A 19,955-nucleotide genomic window follows, 5' to 3' on the forward strand; every position below is an offset into this window, starting at 1 on the left:
ATTTAAGGAATTATAAAGATGTGATTGAATCACTTTGTTCTACAGGTTTTAATGGTGGCAAACTGAGAATATTTATATAAAATGAATCATTTATTATTACAAGTGATCAGAAAAAGATCTTAACCAGAATTATTTACTACACAATATAAAAGGTAAAAACTTACTAGTAGTATAGTAATAGTGCACTATATTAAAACAATTATTGAAGCAATTATATTAAAACTAGCAAAAAGAAATATTTATTAATTAGACATTGATGTAACTCATCTACACCAATGCTTTTGGGGAGATCTCTTTCTGTCAACCTCCAGGAGTATCGTTGAGGGGCATCCCCACCCAAGGGAGGAATCTCCACACACACACCCCAAGAAGAGTTATGTTAGAAGAACTTGACTGTATGAGAGTGGACTGGACGTTTACAGTATAAAGTGATTGGCTGAGAGCCATCTGACTCCAGTGGTTGCCTCATCATCAGGATGTTAATTCAGGGTTGAACATAGATTGGTTTCAATATCCCCTGGCCTGGCCTGGTGCCCCTCTCAACTCACCACTGATACATTTGCAAATAGGGCATTGCTCGGTCACATTCCAGAGGGGGTTGTTCTGTAAGGATAACACACCAGAGCTGCACTGCATCAGTGTTAGACTTAGTTAAACCTCAGCTCCTGCTAGTCTGAAATATTTATTACTGTTTTATATGAGTGAATATCTTCAGATTTGCTTTTTAGAAGTTTTCAACTGGATTTTACAACTAAGCCTCTTGTTGAATGTTGGGTTCATGATATGTCGGCTGAAAATGCAAGTCTAGGCTGCTTGATGCCTAACCATGTCTAGGAAGATGTCAGTGGGATCCAACAAGCCCAGGAAGGTTGGCTGGTATGGTCTTAGCGTGCATGTTTGTGTTGCTTCCTTATGCCACCAGCACAAGGGTTTCTGTCAGCATTCACCACTGACTGCTCCTGTCTTCCTTGTAGGTCTTTTACTATGCATAAAAGGTCCTCAAGTGATGGATCTTGGGACTGTCTTTACCCTCTGAGACAGATTAAAAGGTTAGAACATCTGTTAAAAGTAAACTGATGTCCAAATTCCTAAGTATCTCACCTTAATAGGAGTTTCTATAAAACAGCAAACAGAACTGAACCTGAAGTAGAGCATATGATCCGTGTGTCTTAGAAAGTCAAGGACCTACTGGCTGTGTGCTTTCGATGATGGGTACAGGTGGGTCCCCAAGAAGCTGTCCTGAACTACTGGGCTTTTTTATATCTGTTAATATTTAATAAGCTAAAAGGATTGTTACCTGGCAGAAAGCTGATGCTGCAAAGACAAAATGATAGAAGAAACAACCTGTCTAAGCTAGCAGAGTAATTACATGGGTTTTGAGGAGTAAGATGAAGTGTTTTTTACTTTATGACAGATTATCACAGAGAGAAATGCGAGCTTGGTTTCTGTAAAGGTGACAGCCTTTGTTGTCATTTGTGCAGTGAAGAAAGCAAGGTCATGTCTGTGATTTGCTTGTTCAGACTTTCAGCTTGGGCTGGATAAGCGATATGAGTAGCAACCCAACATAGGCCTCCTGTACTGAAAGGCGAGGTGGAGAAAAAGTAAGTGGCATCTTTAGAAACATGTAAGCAAAGTCAACAACCCTTGTGCAGTAGCAATCTTGCCCTGTTGGATGTGTTGATCCCAGCATTCCTGGACCTGGAAAGGTCTTTAATTTGATACAAACAAGTCCAGATACTTTGGAATTAAATCAGAAGTAAGTTCTAATGCTATAAAAAAGACAAGTTATGTTGGTCTGTTGTACTGGTTTGTTCAGTAGCTCATCAGTGATAGAATAAATGCAGGCTACAGCATTTAACTAGACTGAGAAAATTATATTAATGGCAAAAAAAATGAAAAGGAAGTATTAATTGCAGGGAACAATTGTGATACAGTTGAAGTTGTGCATTATGTACCTCAAAATAGTGATGAAGCCATGAAAGTACATCTAGTTCAGGTCCTTCCACCTCCTAAGGGAATCAATTAGAGAATATTACGACGAAAATACTCTTTGAATTCTTTGGAGTCACCATCATTAAACAATGTGAGAATGAATATTTGATTACATATGCAATCAGGGGAAAAATATGCCCCATTACAGCTTTACTGCTGGTCAAGACTGTATTCACTGGAAGATGATGTGTCTCTACCTGGTGATCCTTCAAATTCAGCCTTCCAAAACAGCTTTGGAAAGGTTTGGGTGAGTGGACATATCAAATGTAGTTACAAAAATGATTAGAAGATCAAAGAGCAAGGCTGAACACAATGTAGGAGAAGGCTGAAAAGCAAAGCGGAAGGGAGAAAAGATTGCAAAAAAAGTTAAAGAACTTGAAATTTTTTCAGACACGAAAGGAACAAGAGGTCACTGGATAATTCAGCAGGGCTTCAAGAAGCAATTTATTGACAAAAGCAGCAGATGTTTCTCAGAAAGATTTGATGAATTCTCAACCTCAGTGCTCCCCTGGCAAGGTGAAGATGAGACACCACCTTTATAGAAACTTGTCATGAGAAGGAGAGGAAATGCTGGATGAAATCATGTGCACTCAAGATCAGCCAAAATGTAACAAGCCTGTAATGCCTCCTAGTGCTCCAGGAAGACCATTTTGGTGAAGTGATGCTTTATCAAGTGGGCCAAGGATCAAATAATTTCAAAGAAGTAAGATTTTTAATCCTCCTCTCCTGTTTCTCTTTCGCTCTGTGTATGTGCTCTCTCTCCCTGTCCTAATTCAGTATTTCAGGTGCTTTTACCATTTGTGGGCAAGGCTGACTGTGAGACTAAAGGGAAAGCCTGGCTGTAACAAACCTGTCAGGTATTTTATTTGTCTTGCTCATCCTCCCATGTGATTCCCTACAGCTCAACCTGGTACTCCTTTCTTCAGCTGCCTTAGAACCTGTTGAATTCCAGTTTCATTGCTGTCTGACCTTGGACATAGGGTGCAGTTGAGGCACAGTGAACACTGGGAATATGGACATGAGGTAGCATTAGACCTCATCCTCTAGATAAAGCAAGTGTTAGATATTTGGATGCTAACTAGTGAAGGAGGAAAAATTTGATATTGGTGCATGTGAAATACAGATGCATTTATCCGTAAGTGGAATTTATCTAAAATTGTTTCAAGTTTACTGCTTGTAATGGTTTGTTTGCTTATGGAATTTGTTTTCTAGAGCTTGGCTCCTTCTTTTCCCAGCCTCTGAGCTGTGTTCAGCATCTTGCAGAGCCAGAGCGTGTAAACTCTTTGTGGAAAACAACTTTTCTCATCAATAGTTAGTCCTCTATCCTTGTTTCCCATGAATATCTGTAACTTCATTCAGTCATTCAGTGGAGAGATTTGTTGCTCATCACCAGAGCAGCAAGCTCCTTCTCACGGTTATCTATGACACGGCTTAGCATATTTTATATATGACAGTCCTTAAAAAATGTTAATAATGTTGGATTGGCTCTACTGGTGGAACAATCTCAAATGCATATGCTGACACTGATCTCTTTTGCTTCTATCTTGACCAGTCATTTTCGTGTGTGAATACTTACATTATGCTAATCCATGCCTTGTTAATATATTTAGTATCTATTAACATAAGCAAGGTTGTTGAATGACGTAATTTAAATGCTAGGCACAGCTATTTTACCTGTGACAGGAGAGCATGAAAAATAATTGTAATAAATGTTTATAATCAAGAAACAATGGGGAAATTGCTTTTGAATAGCTCTATAACAACTAGAACACAAGTCTCAATGTTTTAGATTTACATTGCATCTGAAGAAAAGTACAAAGATCAGTGTTTACAGAGCCATAGTGCTGTCTACTCTCTTCTACGGATCTGAATCATGGGTCATCTACCGCCACCACCTGCGACTCCTCAAACGCTTCCATCAACGCTGTCTTTGCACAATCCTAAACATCCACTGGTCAGATTATGTGACGAATACATCTGTTCCAGAACAAGCAGCAGTCACAAGTATTGAGGCCATGTTGCTGAGAACACAGCTGTGCTGGGCAGGGCACGTCTCCAGGATGAAGGACCAACCACCACCTCCCTAAGATCCTGCTTTATGGTGAACTTGCCACTGGCTGCTGCATGAGAGGATGCAAGGACTCCCTGAAACAACATCTCAGCCTCGGCCATATTGATCATCATAACTGGTCTACTCTGGCCTCCAATTGGGAGGTCTGGAGACACACCATCTATAATGCTGCTGATGTTTTTGAGAAAGCACGCAGGATCACCCTTGAGGAGAAAAGACAGTGCAGAAAGAATCGTGTCTTGCAGAATATACCACCTAAGGAGTCTTTCTGCTGTGCCTTTTGCAACCGGACGTGTCTATCTCATATTGGCCTTTTTAGCCACCAACGCGATTGTAACAGATATGGGTAGAGCCCTCCCCAAATCTTCGTTCACGAAGCCCAGCCATGATGATGCATCAGTTCTTTAACTCACATGGATTTATAGGTAGAAAGGGTCGTGTATTTGCCAGCATAAAAAGAAATTAAATTATCATGAATGCTTTTCATTAGTCTTATTTATTTTTTTTTATTGCTACTGCAAAATGTATCAAGTTGTAGCTTTATAACATCTATCCCATGAAGCTGACATGCAAAGCAGAGATGAGTGGCAAAGCCCCTTTGGACTTGGCTCTTATTTCAAATGGAGAACTTCATCACTAGGTCAGGCTTAGCCCTGGCACAAGCCCTTCTTTTGTAGCAGCTCAGTGCTGGAAGAACTGTCCATCGTTCACACCCCAAACTAGACAGGTTAAACTTCTCCTTCAGCCTGAAGTTACAGCAGCTCCCTTTGGACCAAGAACTGACTCCCCGTAGGTCCATTAGGCAGCACTGGGGACATATAGGCAGGTGAGCTGACCCACGTTCACTGTCTGGCACTGGGAGCAGCTGTGCCAGAGCTCTGCTTACAAAGGTGAACCTGCAGCTGGGCAAATACTTATATTTCTCTATATTCAGTTCTAGAACGATGGCTATACATGTGTTTAGCCACATCTTAAGTATTTGACAAAGCATAATCTAAATTTCAGTTTGGGAATACACTCAATTTTTGTGTAACACTTGCTCAAATTGAGGAATTTATGAAATTTTCATTGTGACTTTCCTCAGAATTTAGTCTGGTAGAGTTGAGCAGATCCTGGTGCAACAAGGATCTCTTCTCTTTCTGCTTCTATTTTTTCCATCTCTTCCCATATCTTTGGCAGTAATTCCTAGTTATTACAGGATACTGTTTTGTTTAGATTGCCAGGCCCATATTAGAAGGCTGGGAAAGGTCAGTATACCCTGGTAGGAGGTTTATTGTAAGAGGTTAGGTGACTTAGATTTATGTACCTGGAGTGCTTCAATACCCACAGCAGGAACAAAGAATCACTTTATTAGCATATTTTTTACACCTGTATCTTAGAGCAATGAAACCAGTGACTCTGCTAAGATGAGAAGCAGTGAACCTTCATTCCCATTTTTTTCCTGGTGTTACTCAGTGAATTTGGAGGGATTTTTATCCTTCCACGTGAAAGGGCAGGGTGATATTAGATTTTCTCATCTAGATGCATTAAAGAGAGAAAATAATACATATTTTAGGTCCTGGGGGGGAGTGGATGGTTACCTCTGGGGAGGGTGAAGGTACAGGCAGAGCAGCAGTGGTGGGCGCTCCTCTGCCTTGGGACCCTGAGGAGCCCACTGCCCAGCTGTAAGCCAACCTGCATCCTTTAGGTTCCTGAGGGCTGCTTTATTCCAGTGCTTTTCCCATTAGATTCATGAAATCTTGCTGACAAATCTCATAACTCATGAAAGAGGATTGCAGAAGATTTGTTTCATGTAAGTTGGCTATCAATTTTTTCACTGTTGTTGCTTTGGCAAGAAGTAAATCTAAACCAAAGAATAAGTCTGCTGCAGAAGACAAATGGAGGGGATCTGAAAAAAAAAAAAGGGCTGACTGGAATTTACTGATCTGTGCCTGATGAGACATCATTCATGAGCTTCATGCAAAAATTGCTGATCTGTAGTTGTCTAGCTAGTAACTATGTGCTCCATGGTGTGGCAGAAGTTGTAGGTTTTGGGGTTTTTTTGTATAAGTGTAGCTTTTATACTGAGAGGAAACCTCAGTGATACCCTGCTCCTCTGCAGAGATGCAAAAATTCCCACCCTGTGCAGATTAGCAGCAGAGTTTTATTGAGGAGCCATCTATGGGAATGTTAATCACTCACCAGTTGTCCAGCATATGAGTAAAACGTTAGTTCTCCCGCAAGAAATCCAAACAGGTCAGATAGCATCTGGTAATCCTGTGTTCGCTGCAGTAGGTTTGCCCAAAGAAGAGTAATGCCCCCTCTCAGTGTACAGGCAGTCTGTGGTTTGAAATGAGTCTCCCGTAACAACTAACAAAATTTGTCTGCTATTTGCACTAATCTGGTATGGCTCAACTTCTTGGACTCTTGGAAGGTATGTTCTGGATGCTGATAAGAGGAGCAGGAAACAGCAAAAACAACAATACAATTTTCTGCATGTGTGAAAAGCACTCAATGGACAAGAGATTAATTTTGCTTTGGAAATATTATTGAAACAGAAACTTCTTCTTTTGTCCAAATGTATCTGTTTGAGGACTATGCATGAGGTGTGGGAATGTTTGACTGACTCCTGTGTGTATGTGAAAGCAGCACCGCTTCCTGAAGCAGCATGGTGTGCTGGTCCTTTCTGCAGCTGAGTGTTTGGCCCTGGTAGCACAGCAGGGATGCTGCTTCCCTGGCAACACTTCTGTGCCTAAGAGGAACTGTTCTCTGTCACCATGGCTTGTTCAACTCACAGAATCATATCCTAGAAAGGTTTGGGTTGGAAGGGACCTTAAAGACTGTGTTGTTCCTTCCCCCTGCCATGGGCTGGGACACCCTTAACTAGACCAGGCCGCTCCAAACCCCATCCAGTCTGGCCTGGAACTCACACTTTAAAGGTGATGTGTTTCAAAAAGTGTTGATACTCAGTCCTGAAAGATACTCTCCAATGAGTAAATTAAAAATAATGCAGATATTCTGACCTGAATATGTGCATTTGAGTTTGCTTTAGCTGGGGTTATTGCAAACACCAATGTGCTGCCAGCAGTGGAAGTAGTGCCACAATGTGTCTTGGAGCTGTCTCTGTCCTACCATTAGTACATCTTGAAATGGAATATTTTAATTAGTTATTAAGTCCAGAGAATATCTGGATTGGTGTATTGAAAAGAATTTGAAAATATCTGTCACCAATGATGTGATTTGGGCGCACTTCAGCATCAAGATAAATATTATTATATAATTGTAACAGTTATAATTCAGTCCACAGCTAGCATGAGAGAAATAGCATATATCCCTTTTATTGGAAGCATTTTTCATCTGCTGTGACCTTAATGTGAATTCTCTCACATAAATGAAGTTAAACTGGAGTTACAGGTGGAAATACTCACGGCTGAGAGACTCATATTACAGAAATCTTGCAGTTATTCCCCCAAAGAGGTGATTCTCTGCAAAATGCAGAAACCTCCAGATTTGTCAAGATTTTTGAGTGTCTTAGTGTATTTTTCACATCATGTCTTTGTAGTTCTACACAGTTCTGCCACATAGGAATGCAACTGAATCTAGATAAAAAGTAGCTTAAGAAACAGATTTTTTTTCAAACCTTTTTTCCCCAAAGACTGCTGTTTTCTTTTGTTCAAAGGAAGGTAGGATTTGGCTTCCATTATAGTTTCAGGATTTTGTCAGACTTGAAAACATTTATTGGAAATGTCAGTGATTTTAACAACTTGAGAGCTATTTAAAATGATTTCTTTTTTTTTTCCCCTGTAAACCCACTGTAGAACAAACATTATTTTGTCTTGTGGGTCTCATGGTAAGGAGGTTTCAGTTTGTAGATCACACTACTATGCTACTTTCTCAGTCATCACCAGTCCTACTTAATTTACATTACTTTTATATGTATGCTGGACTAATGAGCTTTCTGCTGCAATTTAGTCTCTATTTTAATTTGGTAAATGACTTCAGTATACTGACTGCTGGCAGTAATTGTTGCATGTGTCATAGACCTTGAGGTTTCCATAGGGACAGTAGAATTCGCCATGACTGTTTGCATGGATACTGATAAACCACTGCCCTTCCTAAGCTTGCTTTTGTCTGGGATTGCTGTAACTACAGCAGAGTATTGGATACAGTCTGGTTTTGCTTGGATATTCAGGGCTGGCACCACATGTGAACAAAACGTTCCCTCTGCAGCAAAGTCTACTCCATCTTACATCCATATGACATCCAGATGTAGTATAGTTTAAGACACAGTAATGATGAGGTATAATATTCCCAGGGGATATGCTGGACTGATGCTGATGTACTGAGGTGCAACTTTGTGTAAAAACCAAACTCTGAATTTACTGCACACAGGTTTACAGGCAGAGCATCAGGAGATATGCATTTGCAAGGTGGAAAATTCACAGAGACGTAAACTTGGTTGGAAGTTTGGGAGATGTGGGTGCTTACCTTATTTTTATGAAGCCTGCCAAGCTAGTCTCCACATTAATGCATTGTTTTATCCAGCTTCAGACAGCAAAGATTTTACTGGAATAATCCTATCTTTTTTTTTTTTTTCAGGCAGGAAAGATGACAGCATAGAACATGAACACAAAATTATGAATCTTTGTTAAGAAAATTGTGCTTAACTTGAATTAAGAAATGAGACAATGAATATTGTACATCAGTTCTCCTAAATCGTGATGCTATTGATGATTAGAAAACTAAAAATTCTGACTTCTCTAGAGCACCTTCTAGCAGGACCTGGCCAGGGGAGTGTCCATGCCTGGCCTGCATTCCTAGCACATTCAGAATGAAACAGTACCAATGCACTTGCTCAAGTGACCAGGAAGGGCAATGGCATCATAGCTTATACCAGTAACAGCATGGCCAGTTATACGAGTTATACCAGTAACAGTGTGGCCTGCAGGACCAGGACAGTGACCATCCTCCTGTGCTGGGCACTGGTGAGGCCACGCCTCAAATCCTGGGTTCAGTTTTGGGCCCCCTATGTCAGAAAAGACATTGAGGCGCTGGAGCATGTCCAGAGAAGGACAATGGAGCTGGGGAAGGGTTTGAAACACAAATCTGATGAGGAGCAGCTGAGGGAGCTCAGGAGGCTCTGCTGGAGAAAAGAAGGTTCAGGGCGACCTCCTCACTCTCTACAACTGCCTGACAGGAGGGTGGTGGTTTCTTCTTGGTTTCTTCTCACAAGTAATGGAGACAGGACAATAGGAAATTGCCTTAAGTTGAACAAGGGGAGGTTTAGATTGGATATTAGGGAAAATTTCTTCACTGAAAAGGCTGTCAAACCCTGGAACGGGCTGCCCGGGGAAGTGGTAGAGTCACTGTCCCTGGAAGTGTTTAAAAGATGTATGGATGTAGCACTTGGGGACATGGTATAGTAGTGGACTTGGCAGTTCTGGGTAATGGTTGGACTTCATGATCTTAGAGGGCTTTTCCAACCTAAAAGATTCTATGGTTAAATGTACAAACAGAATATCTCCTTATTTAAAGTATTTTTTTTGTCTGACGTGATTTAACTTGACATTAGCTGAACTTACCTAGGGGTGTCTAATGGCTTCTTTTGTTCTCTTTTACAAGACCCTATAGTGAGAAATGAAATATGAAATAAAAATTGCTGGTTAACTATCCACATTAGTTACCCAGCATTTTTTGCGGCTGTTCAGTGACCTGAATTGTACGTGGTTAGTTTGGCACATTTCTTGGGAGTTCACTAAAGCAAAAGGGAGATCTGAGATAATCCAAATGTCTTCTCTACCCTCTTCTCCTCACTAATGTGAACTCACTGACTGTAGAATTGCTTGGAGTTAATTTATCAGTCATCCACGGAAATACCAAATAATTAAAAATTGCCTTTTCTCTCACAATGAGGCCTCTGACCATTATCACAAGACAGAAATGAAGCTGTTAACCTGGACTGACATTTATTGTTCACATTGTTTATATAGTTTTATATTGGCGGAGGGGGATAGACAGATTGCTCACAAATCAATATGATCAACAAAAATGTCCACTTTATTAGAGAAAAGATAGCTTATATACTGCTTGTGACACACAGACATGTGATTCTTTCCCAGGTTACATTGGATACAGAAGGAAAACATACTGTGTTGTACAGTACTAATTGGACCACAGCAGCTGTCCATAAAACTTGTTTACCTCCCAAAAGAACTCCTCCTTCACCTTGGCACAAGGCCAGCAGCCATATTAGTGGCGTAGTATTTTTTACTGTTTGCACCCAACCATGCCAAGGCAAAGGTCGCAGAAATGCAATAGAAATTGTTCACACAATTTCTGTCCTCCAACAGTTTTGATGTATTCTCTTTAATGCTTCTTGGAACAAACCACCACTGAACTCCTGTCTGTCACTCAGCTTGCTTAGTTTGTAAGTTCCACCAGTGCCAAGCTGATGCTGGATGTGTGAGCGAGGGATAAGTACATGCCATTCAGCAACTGGGAGAGGTATCCTTGACATCATGCACACAACCAGGTGCGTTCTCCAGGAAATTTCTTTGTGCTTAGTCACAATATACATCACTCTGAGCCTGTGGATTTAGTGTACACTTCTCTGTAACGTTCAGGGAGGCTGTGATGTGATAGAAGTGCTCATGTATAAAGGTGAAAAGTTGGTTTATTGAGCTTTGGGTTTGTGCAGGTACCTGGTACTTGGTATTGGCTGCTTGATGTTTCCTGTGGTGTTTTTAGCAGCCAAGTCCCTATTTTTTGAATATTGCCATGGCTGCAGTCAGTGCTATCACAGGGACCACGAACATACTCCCGTCTGGTGGCCAGGTTAGCATATTCCCCTCACACAAGACAATCATGATCAGACTTTGTGGTACACAATGTGGTGCAGCATCTGCTCTGGTCTCTCTTTATGCAAAGGGAAAAGGCTTTTGGGATCTTGTGTTACCACTGTCTGTCAAAATTCCCTTAAAAACCCATTCACTCATTCTGTATGTGAGACTTCTCAACACATTATGCGACATCCATACACTACTTTTCAAATGACATTACCCTCTTCTGTCATGGTTGCACAGTCCAGTGCTGGTGTCCTGCTTCTTAGCCTTCTCTGTGGCTGATGATTCTGACTAATGTTCTCTGGGGTTTTCTACTTCAAACCATCTTGAAGTTCCTCTTGTATGGATTTGATAATTTGGAAAGGCAAAGCTTCACTTGTCACAATGTTCAAAGAAATTTCATGGGCTAATAGATGGCTTTTCGTTACTGAAAAGTGAGCTTTTTCCTCTTCAGGCATCACTGTACTGGTATCCTGAGAACAAAAGGTTGCAGTTCTTGGTTCCTCTGCATGCAACCTCCTCCCAGGCATCCTTGGCTGTGCCAGACCTGTTCTTACTCTGAGTGTGCTGGCTCCACAGCCTGGTTTCAGGACTGATCCCTGTCCTTCCCATTAAAGATGGATGCTGTTATGAAATTCTTCCAGGTTTTCTGTTTCCCTATCACTAAATCGCACCTTTTACTGTCAACTTGGGCCCTGGAGAAGGCTCTCCAGAGAAGTGATCACGGCACCAATCCTGACAGAGTTCAGGAAGCATTTGGACGATACTCTCAGGCGCATGGTGTGACCCTTGAAGATGACCCTGTGTAGGGCTAAGGGTTGGACTTGATGACCCTTGTGGGTCCCTTCCAAGTTGGCATATTCTGTGATTCTGTGAACTTCCTTGCCAAAGCCTTGTGCTTTGGAGGGCAGCACAGCCATTTCCTATTTCCTGCTTCGTGGCCTCTGTTTAGCTCTGGCCCTTCTCCAGAGCGGTTCACATCACTGTTGTTTACCACCTTCCTTTTTATTTTGTCGCACCAATGTTGGCAGTCTTTTCTGATCATCTCCTGTCTCTCTAACCTTCTACCTGGCTGTTTCTTGTTGTCACTTTTACAGGATTCATCATGGTGTCCTGTTGCCCATCTGTCCGCGTTTGCTCCCTCCCACTGGCAGTGGTGTGCGAGGACAGCTGTGCTCACTGGTCCTGCAGCATGCCCCCCTCTCCTGCCATCAGGCATTTCTCCTTGCTACCCTTCAGGCGAGTGCTTGTATCTCCCCTGTTCTTTGAAGTTTTTATCTGGAAACAGTCTCCCCTTGTTTACAGAAGAAGTACTCCAACTGAAGATATAAATCAGTATCTTTCTCGTGTTTTGTTGAAGTTGTTACTAGAAATGTAAAGTATTCCCTTCCTGAGCTCTCAGCTGTCTGTTTTTGAGTGTGATGTCCTTAGGGCAAACGTTAGGTCTGTTCTGTGGAGATCTGCCCAGTTTCATTACTATAACAAAGAAGAACTGGCAGACAAAAATGTAGTTTTATGTTCAGCTTTCACTGTGCTGCCTCACACAGGTTAAACAGTCCCTCGTTCCTTTTTCATTTAATTTCCTTTAATCACACAAATATATATGGCTGTGCATGCCCATATGTGGCTGCAGTGGGGACTGTGTTGGTATTTGCAAAAAGAAAGGCAAGAGCTGAGCAAGGACATCTCATCCTGAATTCAGGAGATGGATGCTTGACTGCTTTCTCTGAGCAAGCAATAGGATACAAAATTCCAGCTTCGTACTCCACTCTCTTCCTTGGGCTCTTAAAGAGGAAGGGTACCCTTTATTGCTCAGACATCACCACCTGGCTTTTTGTTCCCCGTTTAGTGGCATGAAGTGACTATTGCATTTACTTTGTTCGTCTTTGCATAGCTGTGTTTGCTATAGACTGGAAGGCAAGTGCCTTTCCAAGGCTTTAATATTGTCACTGCCTTATTTACATGAAAATCTAGATGATCCCAAAACTTAAAGTCTCATCTACTCCACCTGATTTCTCAGCATTATTATTCACTGACTTTCATTTAATGAAAAATAAATTTCCATCAAAATGGAAGGGAGGACCTCTAGCCTTTGAGGTCTGACAAAGCATGGAAATCTTTTTTGGGCCTGCAAAGGTGCAGTAATGAATATTTTAATAGGTTTTGTTCTGCTATGTTGTCCTTACAGAGAGCAAAAGATGCCTCTGAAAACATTCTCATTTATTATAATGGCTCACAACAGGAGAAAAAAAGGATGAAACTGTGCTCTTGTGTGTTGTTGCTTTTATGGAAGAAATACTTCAAAAAATAGGTGCTGAAAAAACAATACATATGTGGTGAATTCTGACTTTGTGAAAACCTAGAGTAGGGACACTTCTTAAGTCCTTGCATTGATAAAAAGGTAAACGATGGCCCACAAAGATTCCCAAACACTTTTTACAGGTATAGAACAGCAAAAATCTGCCTCCTCTTGGTGTCTCTGTGATCAGGCTCGTTTCCAGGGGCACAGCAGATTGTCCCATGCTACTTCCATTTATCCCTGTAGGTCTTTGCAGTGACTGTTTGCTCAGCAGATGGACTTAGCTGTCAGCCTTCCTACTTTGAACTGGGCCAATTTCTGTAAGTTAGTGATACATATATGCAGTAAAGAAACACCCCTTAAATGTATTGGTTAGCATAGTTGAAATCTGAGCAGTCTAATCAAAGAGTTATTTTTAGTAATAGCAGAGGAATAAAGGAAAACGATGACTCGTACTGCAAGAGAAATGATGCGCTCACCTCTCTCCTTCTTCTTGGAGTCCTGCGGGGTCAGTGCTGGGGACACTGCACTGTGGAGCCTTGCCAGCATCCCAAGCTGTAGGCACATGGTATGATGGTCTTCCTCTTCTCTTCAGTGTCCAGCTGGAGATATTTTTGTTCATTTCCTACTATGGTTTTGCACCTTGGTCTTCCTTGGTTGGTCTGTGACTGTGTGAAGTGCTAATGCCTGGAGCCTCAGCACCGAGAAGACCTGAAGGATGAGTTCTTTGGCACTGGGAGAATGTCTGGAGTGCTCTGGTATATTGAGGTGAATGTGCTATCTGTAAGTCCTCATTCATCCAAGCAATGACTCCAGAAATCAGGCTGGTAGTGGCTCAGGAAGGCTCCTGCCAGGTCTTCTACAGAGCCTTAGGCTTAGGGTCAGACAAAGCACTCAGTAGAGGGTGTTCTGGCACAGACAGCTGAGGACAGCAACTGGTTAAAAATTTGCTAAGCAGTGGAAACTCTCGTTTAATTTACTTAAAAAAGGATTATTTTCCTTCTTGCTTTTGATTTTTTTTTTTTAGCGGATAGCCAAGTCTCAATATCTCATGAACTACTTTGTAAATCAGGGAGCTGGAAGAGAGGACAAGAGCCTGTGGGCAGCTCTCCTGGTGAATGGGCAACTTCTGCGAGGGGGCTTTGTGTTGGTGCCTGTGCAATAAATGCAAAATGCATTTCCTCTGCTCCCTGTGGCTGCCATCCCTGTTGGAGGAATCCATGGCCAGAGTATCATGGGAGCAACTGTACTGTGTCTGTACTGCTTGTCACCATGGGTGGAAGTGGTTTTGTGCTAGAGCACGGACAGTAATTGGGCCAGTGCCGGTGGGTCCCTATTGCAGATTTTTGACCAGTCTGCAGTTGTGTGAACACAGCTGAGAGTATCAGTCCTTGCATTTCTGTGTCAGTGCTTGAGTGGCATCATCCCGGCTCCTAGTCTGCTACTTGTATGCTCTCAGTTGCTTGTTGGAAGGATTCTGTTTACATCCAGCCTGTAGAGAAACTGCTCTACAGAGTACCTGCTCAGGTGAGCAGAAAATCACCTCTACCTCTGACTTAAAGTGAAGCACTCCTTGGGTAAATGTAAAATGCTTCCCTGAAACAAGTGTTAGTTACTGGAATATGAAAAAGGAAAGTCCTTTAGTTTAAAGCACATGGAAACTCTGGCCAAGGTCTCCTTCCTAAAATACTCAGAAGGGAAGAGGAGTCAGTCATTTCAAGCTCTATTTAGGTTTTCTAAAACAGAACCTACCTTGGAAGCACTTCAAAGTGATAGATACAGAATGAATGACAAGGGCTTGCTATAGACAGGAAGTTTTCAGGTTTTATTTGTGTTCGTGTTATGTGAGTGCTCATTGCTGTACTTTGAGAGACAAAAAAAATACACCAGAATGAATTTCACTGATGTCCACAAAGTTTTAAGATCTGGGTATATCTGAGGCATTCCCTTGCTAGTGCTGCAGGCAGATGTTTCCACCTGTGCCTTGCAGGAGAGAATGGCTGATAACCCAGGGATGTCCCTAGGTAACAGTGCTTAGGGAGGTGGTGTTTTCCTGCTGGTGGTCCAGATTTCTGCATGATGACAAAAAACCAACCTCCCCCTTTACTTTCCTGTATATGCCCACAGAAATGCCAGAAATGTGTAGTTCAAGGCAAATACAATGCAAGGGTGGTCTGGCTCCGGTTCGGACCAGTACCCATCTTTAGTTGGAAGCAGACCTGATCTTGTGTCAGGGCGCAGAGCCATACCAATCCCTCTGACCTTGCTCCTGGGAGTTTTCCATCCTACACTGATATCAGCTAGCTAGTGATATGACTGCCTAAGTGAAGATGCTATATCTGTATTTATTAAAAATAATGAATTTCTTTTTCTGACCAAGCCTTCTGGCTACATCCAGAATCACTGTTAGTGTCTTACTGCTTTGCTCTGATGTTTCAAAGTCTCACAGATGCTTATTAAGAGCAATATTATAGAGTTATGAGGCAGAAAGAAATCAGGAAGAGGATCAGTGAATAGTATTAGGTCATGATTCTAGTAGTCAGTAGACAGAGTTTACATAGTATACAGCAGTGATAAAAGGATGGAACATGATTTAATGGTTGACAGACAATAATGATGGATTAGTGGTAACCAGTGGGGACATATCTGTCTGCTAACCTAGCTCAGGAGAGGGTGTATACAGGCTTCTTCTGGGACAGAGGCATACCCTGATGGACCCTTTGCTGTATCTGTGCATGCCTAGCTTGTGTCTGCCCATCATCTGAGTGACACTTGCGGCCCCTTCTCATGGGGGACTCTCCCCTCCTTAGCGGTGACTGCTGAGATGGTCACATAAGTCACGTACCTGTTGGGTGAATTTTTGTGGGAAAGGAGGTGGATTTAGGCATAGCACCAGCATCATGAAGTGGTACATACCTTCAGCTATGCAAGCAAGCACTTGAGGACTGTGGTGAATCATGCCATGAGAGAGTCCCACAATGTTTCGCCGGAGTTTCTCCCTGCACTGGGAAGTGGGAGGTGGCTGGGCTCTGGCTGCAAATACCTTCTGGGGCTGCAGTCAGGTTCGGCACAACATAGTGTCTCCTTTTCCTGAGGTTCTTTTGGTCCTCTGATAGTAGCTCCTATCCAGGATGCTGGCTTAGGTACCCATACTGCTACAACTGTGCATTTCACCATCACAATCAGTGCTCACGCAGCTTCTTGCCTCTAAAGGAAATACTCTGAAAAATATTCAACTCCTCAGATAGAGAATGACCACCAGCACTTGTTACATCTCAAAGATTGCTCTCCTAGGTTGACAAATTTGGATGATGATCTTTGGGGAAAGAGAATTCCTGCATGCTGTGGCAAATACCCTAATTCTTTAGTGGTTATGATGCTTCTGTTCCTCTGAGCTCTTGGTTTTCAGCTGTGAGAAGAAGCATCTGATTTTTGAACTGGGAATTTGGGAATCTCTGCTCATCTGCCAAGGCACAGACATCTTTTCCTCATTCTTGTATATTGAGCCATACAAATAAAAATGCTTGCACCCACTTATCCCTATGATTTCATATGGATCTGGTTTCCAGCCAAGACAGATCTTTCTTTCAGGTTTCAAAGAAAAATGAATAGTTACATTTGCCCTCTGCTTTCCTATGCCATGCTCTTTCAAGTAAACAACAGTGCAGCATCAAGGGTGCAATTTTGTCTTCCCAGATTACTTCTGTCTCTGGTATCTCACCATATGGGCAGCCTGATCTGTCACTCCCAGGCCAAGCTCTTTCTGCGTGGCTGGGATCCAACCGATGTCAGGAGGAATCCTGAAGCCAGCTACTTTCAAGGTGCTTTTTGATGTAAGGAGGTTAGAATCAGATGGGGGTTTGTCTCTTCTTCCGAGTAACAAGTGATAGGACAAGAGGAATTGGCCTCAAGGGGAGGTTTAGTTTGGATATTAGGAAAAAGTCCTTCACCAAAAGGGTGGTCAAGCACTGGCACAGGCTGCCCAGGGCAGTGAGACAATCACCATTCCTGGAGATACTTAAAAGATGTAGATGGGACACATGGTTGAGTGGCAACTTTGGCAGTGCTTGATTTCTGCTAGTGACAGTTTACTTAGATAGAAGATTCCATTTTTGACATCTTGGAGACATCTGCTGTGGCCTCTGGTCACTCTCCAGCCTTTGATGTCTGCACAAGTGCTAAGAGCAGTGATTTTCCACATGCCCACTGTAGCCTATCTAATATTTTAATCCATAAATGCAAATAAAATATTAATAAAATAAATATAAATATTTAAATTAAAAAAGAGCTTAAGAACCTTGCACAGCTTTTCAGTGCCTGGTAGAGATCAATGTAGTCTGAGGGATCCCCATCTGGATCTGGGTGGCTGGAGAAGCCTTTACCCCAGGGGCAGTGGGCCCACAGCTGTGGCTGGCAGGAGGGGAAGAATGAGGGCAGGCAGGGAATGTTGCTCAAGCCAGGATAGGCTCCTCCCATGATGACAAAGGCCCCTGTGTGCCCCAAGTCTCAGGCAGTTTGCACCTACCTGCAAACTGATGTGTTTCAGTTCAGGATTTTGGTATTTAAAACAGTACCTTCACCCAGGCATTCCTCACAAAAAGTTCAATGAGTTGTAAACAAGAAAAAATAAACTATTTTCTGTAATGGCTTTTGGAACCAGGAACTAATGGGAAGCTCTTTGCTGGTATGCGCTGGGGATTGAAATACAGCTGTGCATGCAAAGACAGCGTTGCTGCAGCACGTGAGGAGCAGGTGAAGCAGAGCTGCACCTCCAGGGACACCAGTGCTGGACAGCTCCTGATCCTAGGGGAGCTGGCATCTGTGTTAGAGGAAATCTTTACTGCAAAGTTAGAGGAAGGCTGGGGAAACTCGGTGAGGCAACATGGTACGGTCTCCGGTATAGGAATGAATTTCTTCTGAAAAATACAGTATTTGCACAGGTGCTGCCTTAATCTCAGTCACCATGTGCAAGTAGGAAATTAATTGGGGTTTCGAAGCCTGTCTCAGTATATTTAACTCCTTCTGTAACTGAGCACTTGCTATTTCACCTTCTGAGGAAACGCAACCAGATGCGTAGCTGATTTTCTGAAACATGACAGAACAGAAAAAAATGCTGGGAACTGTCCTACTTTCTTCTAGCCACTGGATGTTTGCAGAGTTTTGTTTCAACAGTTTATTGTTTTAGTCTCCTTAAAAAGTGTGTGCACATACATACTTGGCAGAAAAATAAGTTATTAACTGTCTTGCATGTACTTCTGGTGTTTGAGAGAGGATATGAAGGAAAAGGACTGTGGTGAAATTTTCTGTTTTCCCCCATTGTACTTAGTAATTTTCCTCTGACTTTTCTGCTTGAGAAGACTGTTGGAAATTGCTGCTTCCCACCTTTCTGTCAGACTCTTAATTAGCAGGAGCACGCAGTCCGCACAGCTGGGGCTTTGATGCCTTGCTCACTATCGCTTCCCACTCAGATTTCTGTTCATTTAGAGTTGGTACTCAACCCAAAGCCCTGGCTTCCCCTCCGAGACCCTCAGCATGCCTACAGGATTCCAGTTTAGTATTCACTGCAAGAGCTGCACTGATGCTTTCTCGCTAGACCTACAGGCTGCTGGTTTGAGCCATAAGGGAACAGGAGGAAGAATTACCCTGTGTGTTTATGTGGCTGTGCTCCAGTAAATATTTTGATGCATTTGCTGCCAGCTCTGGTCTGAGGGAATCTACCTAGCATTTAAATTTTGATGGGGAGCTGTTTTGAATAATAACAGTGCAGCCGGCTGTGAGTCAGTGCATGTGTGTTGACTGAAAAAAAACCCTCAAAGCTTAACGCTTGCTGAACGCTGAGCTGCAGTGCTTTGCTTTTTCCCTTCTCCTTCCTTCTTTTCTTTCTTCTCTTGACTTCCTCTCTTTTGCTTTGTTCTTGGGGGCATTTCACATAGATTTTATTCACTGTCAGTGGAGGGGTAGGATAAGAATATTTAAAAAAAAAATCCCAGACAAAATAAATCCTCCTCAAAAACTCACGAGTAGCTTTTGCAATGGGTGCTGTAATGGGTACGTTCTCTTCTCTACAAACAAAACAGAGAAGACCGTCAAAAGGTAAGACCTCCTATTATGCTTTTTCTGTCCCTTTCGTATATTTGCTGTGGGAGAAATTTGTATTAGGAAGGGAGGAGAATATGAACATGTGCCACTTGCAAGGAACCTGGCAATGTTTTTCTGAGCTGTAATTTGCAGAGGAGAGTGGGATGCAATGTGGTGGGAAAATTGTGTGGGCATGAGAAAATTGCTGTGGAGGAGCTTGGGGGTTGAAAAGCATCTGAAATACTGTTATCCTTCATGCAGGCATGTATGAGGAGGAGAAACTCAGTGGCTCCATATGCAGAGCACTTGCAGAAGAGACTTGTTTATTTCCAAATCCCATGCTTTATAAACCCTTTGAATAGGAAATAAAATGTAGATACACAGCAAATTCTTCCCAATGCCTTGGGGTTTCTGTCTCAGGAAGTATTGTTAGAGTCAGTGTTGCATATTCAGTAATCCAACACCAAGTGTGCAGTACTAATGATGTGTGTTTTATAAAGATTATCGAGAGGGGAAAAAATTAGGATGTTTTTGTAAAGAAGGAGAGGAGCAGAAGCTCATAAAAAATGAGAGAGTAAGCAGCAATCCCAAGAATTTTAATCCTTAAATCCATAAATGTTGTCTGTAAATACTGATTTTTCAAGAGGTCTGGTTTTTGTAGTATTTGCTTGAGCTTTGCTCAGTTTTCTTCAGG

The 19,955-nt window shown here is 42.2% G+C and overlaps 1 protein-coding gene across 5 annotated transcripts in view; it reads left to right on the top strand.

Annotated features, from left to right (window-relative positions):
• KCNIP1 (potassium voltage-gated channel interacting protein 1) overlaps positions 1–19,955 on the top strand; it is a 469,203-nt gene that overhangs the window by 154,135 nt on the left and 295,113 nt on the right. Inside the window, exon 1 of one of the 5 annotated variants that reach the window (XM_027665227.1) lies at positions 18,646–18,956. The exons of 3 other annotated variants lie outside the window; for them this stretch is intronic. Coding sequence is in view for 1 of the 2 variants with exons in the window: in XM_027665223.1 (XP_027521024.1) it covers positions 19,216–19,276 (61 nt within the window). In the remaining variant the exon portion in view is untranslated. Of the gene's footprint in view, positions 1–18,645; positions 18,957–18,980; positions 19,277–19,955 lie in introns of those variants that run through there. One more of the 5 variants, XM_027665223.1, reaches the window with a different exon arrangement.

Source organism: Corapipo altera, unplaced genomic scaffold (genome assembly GCF_003945725.1).
Source record: "Corapipo altera isolate COAL_440 unplaced genomic scaffold, ASM394572v1 111, whole genome shotgun sequence".
NCBI classification, from domain to species: Eukaryota; Metazoa; Chordata; class Aves; order Passeriformes; family Pipridae; genus Corapipo; species Corapipo altera.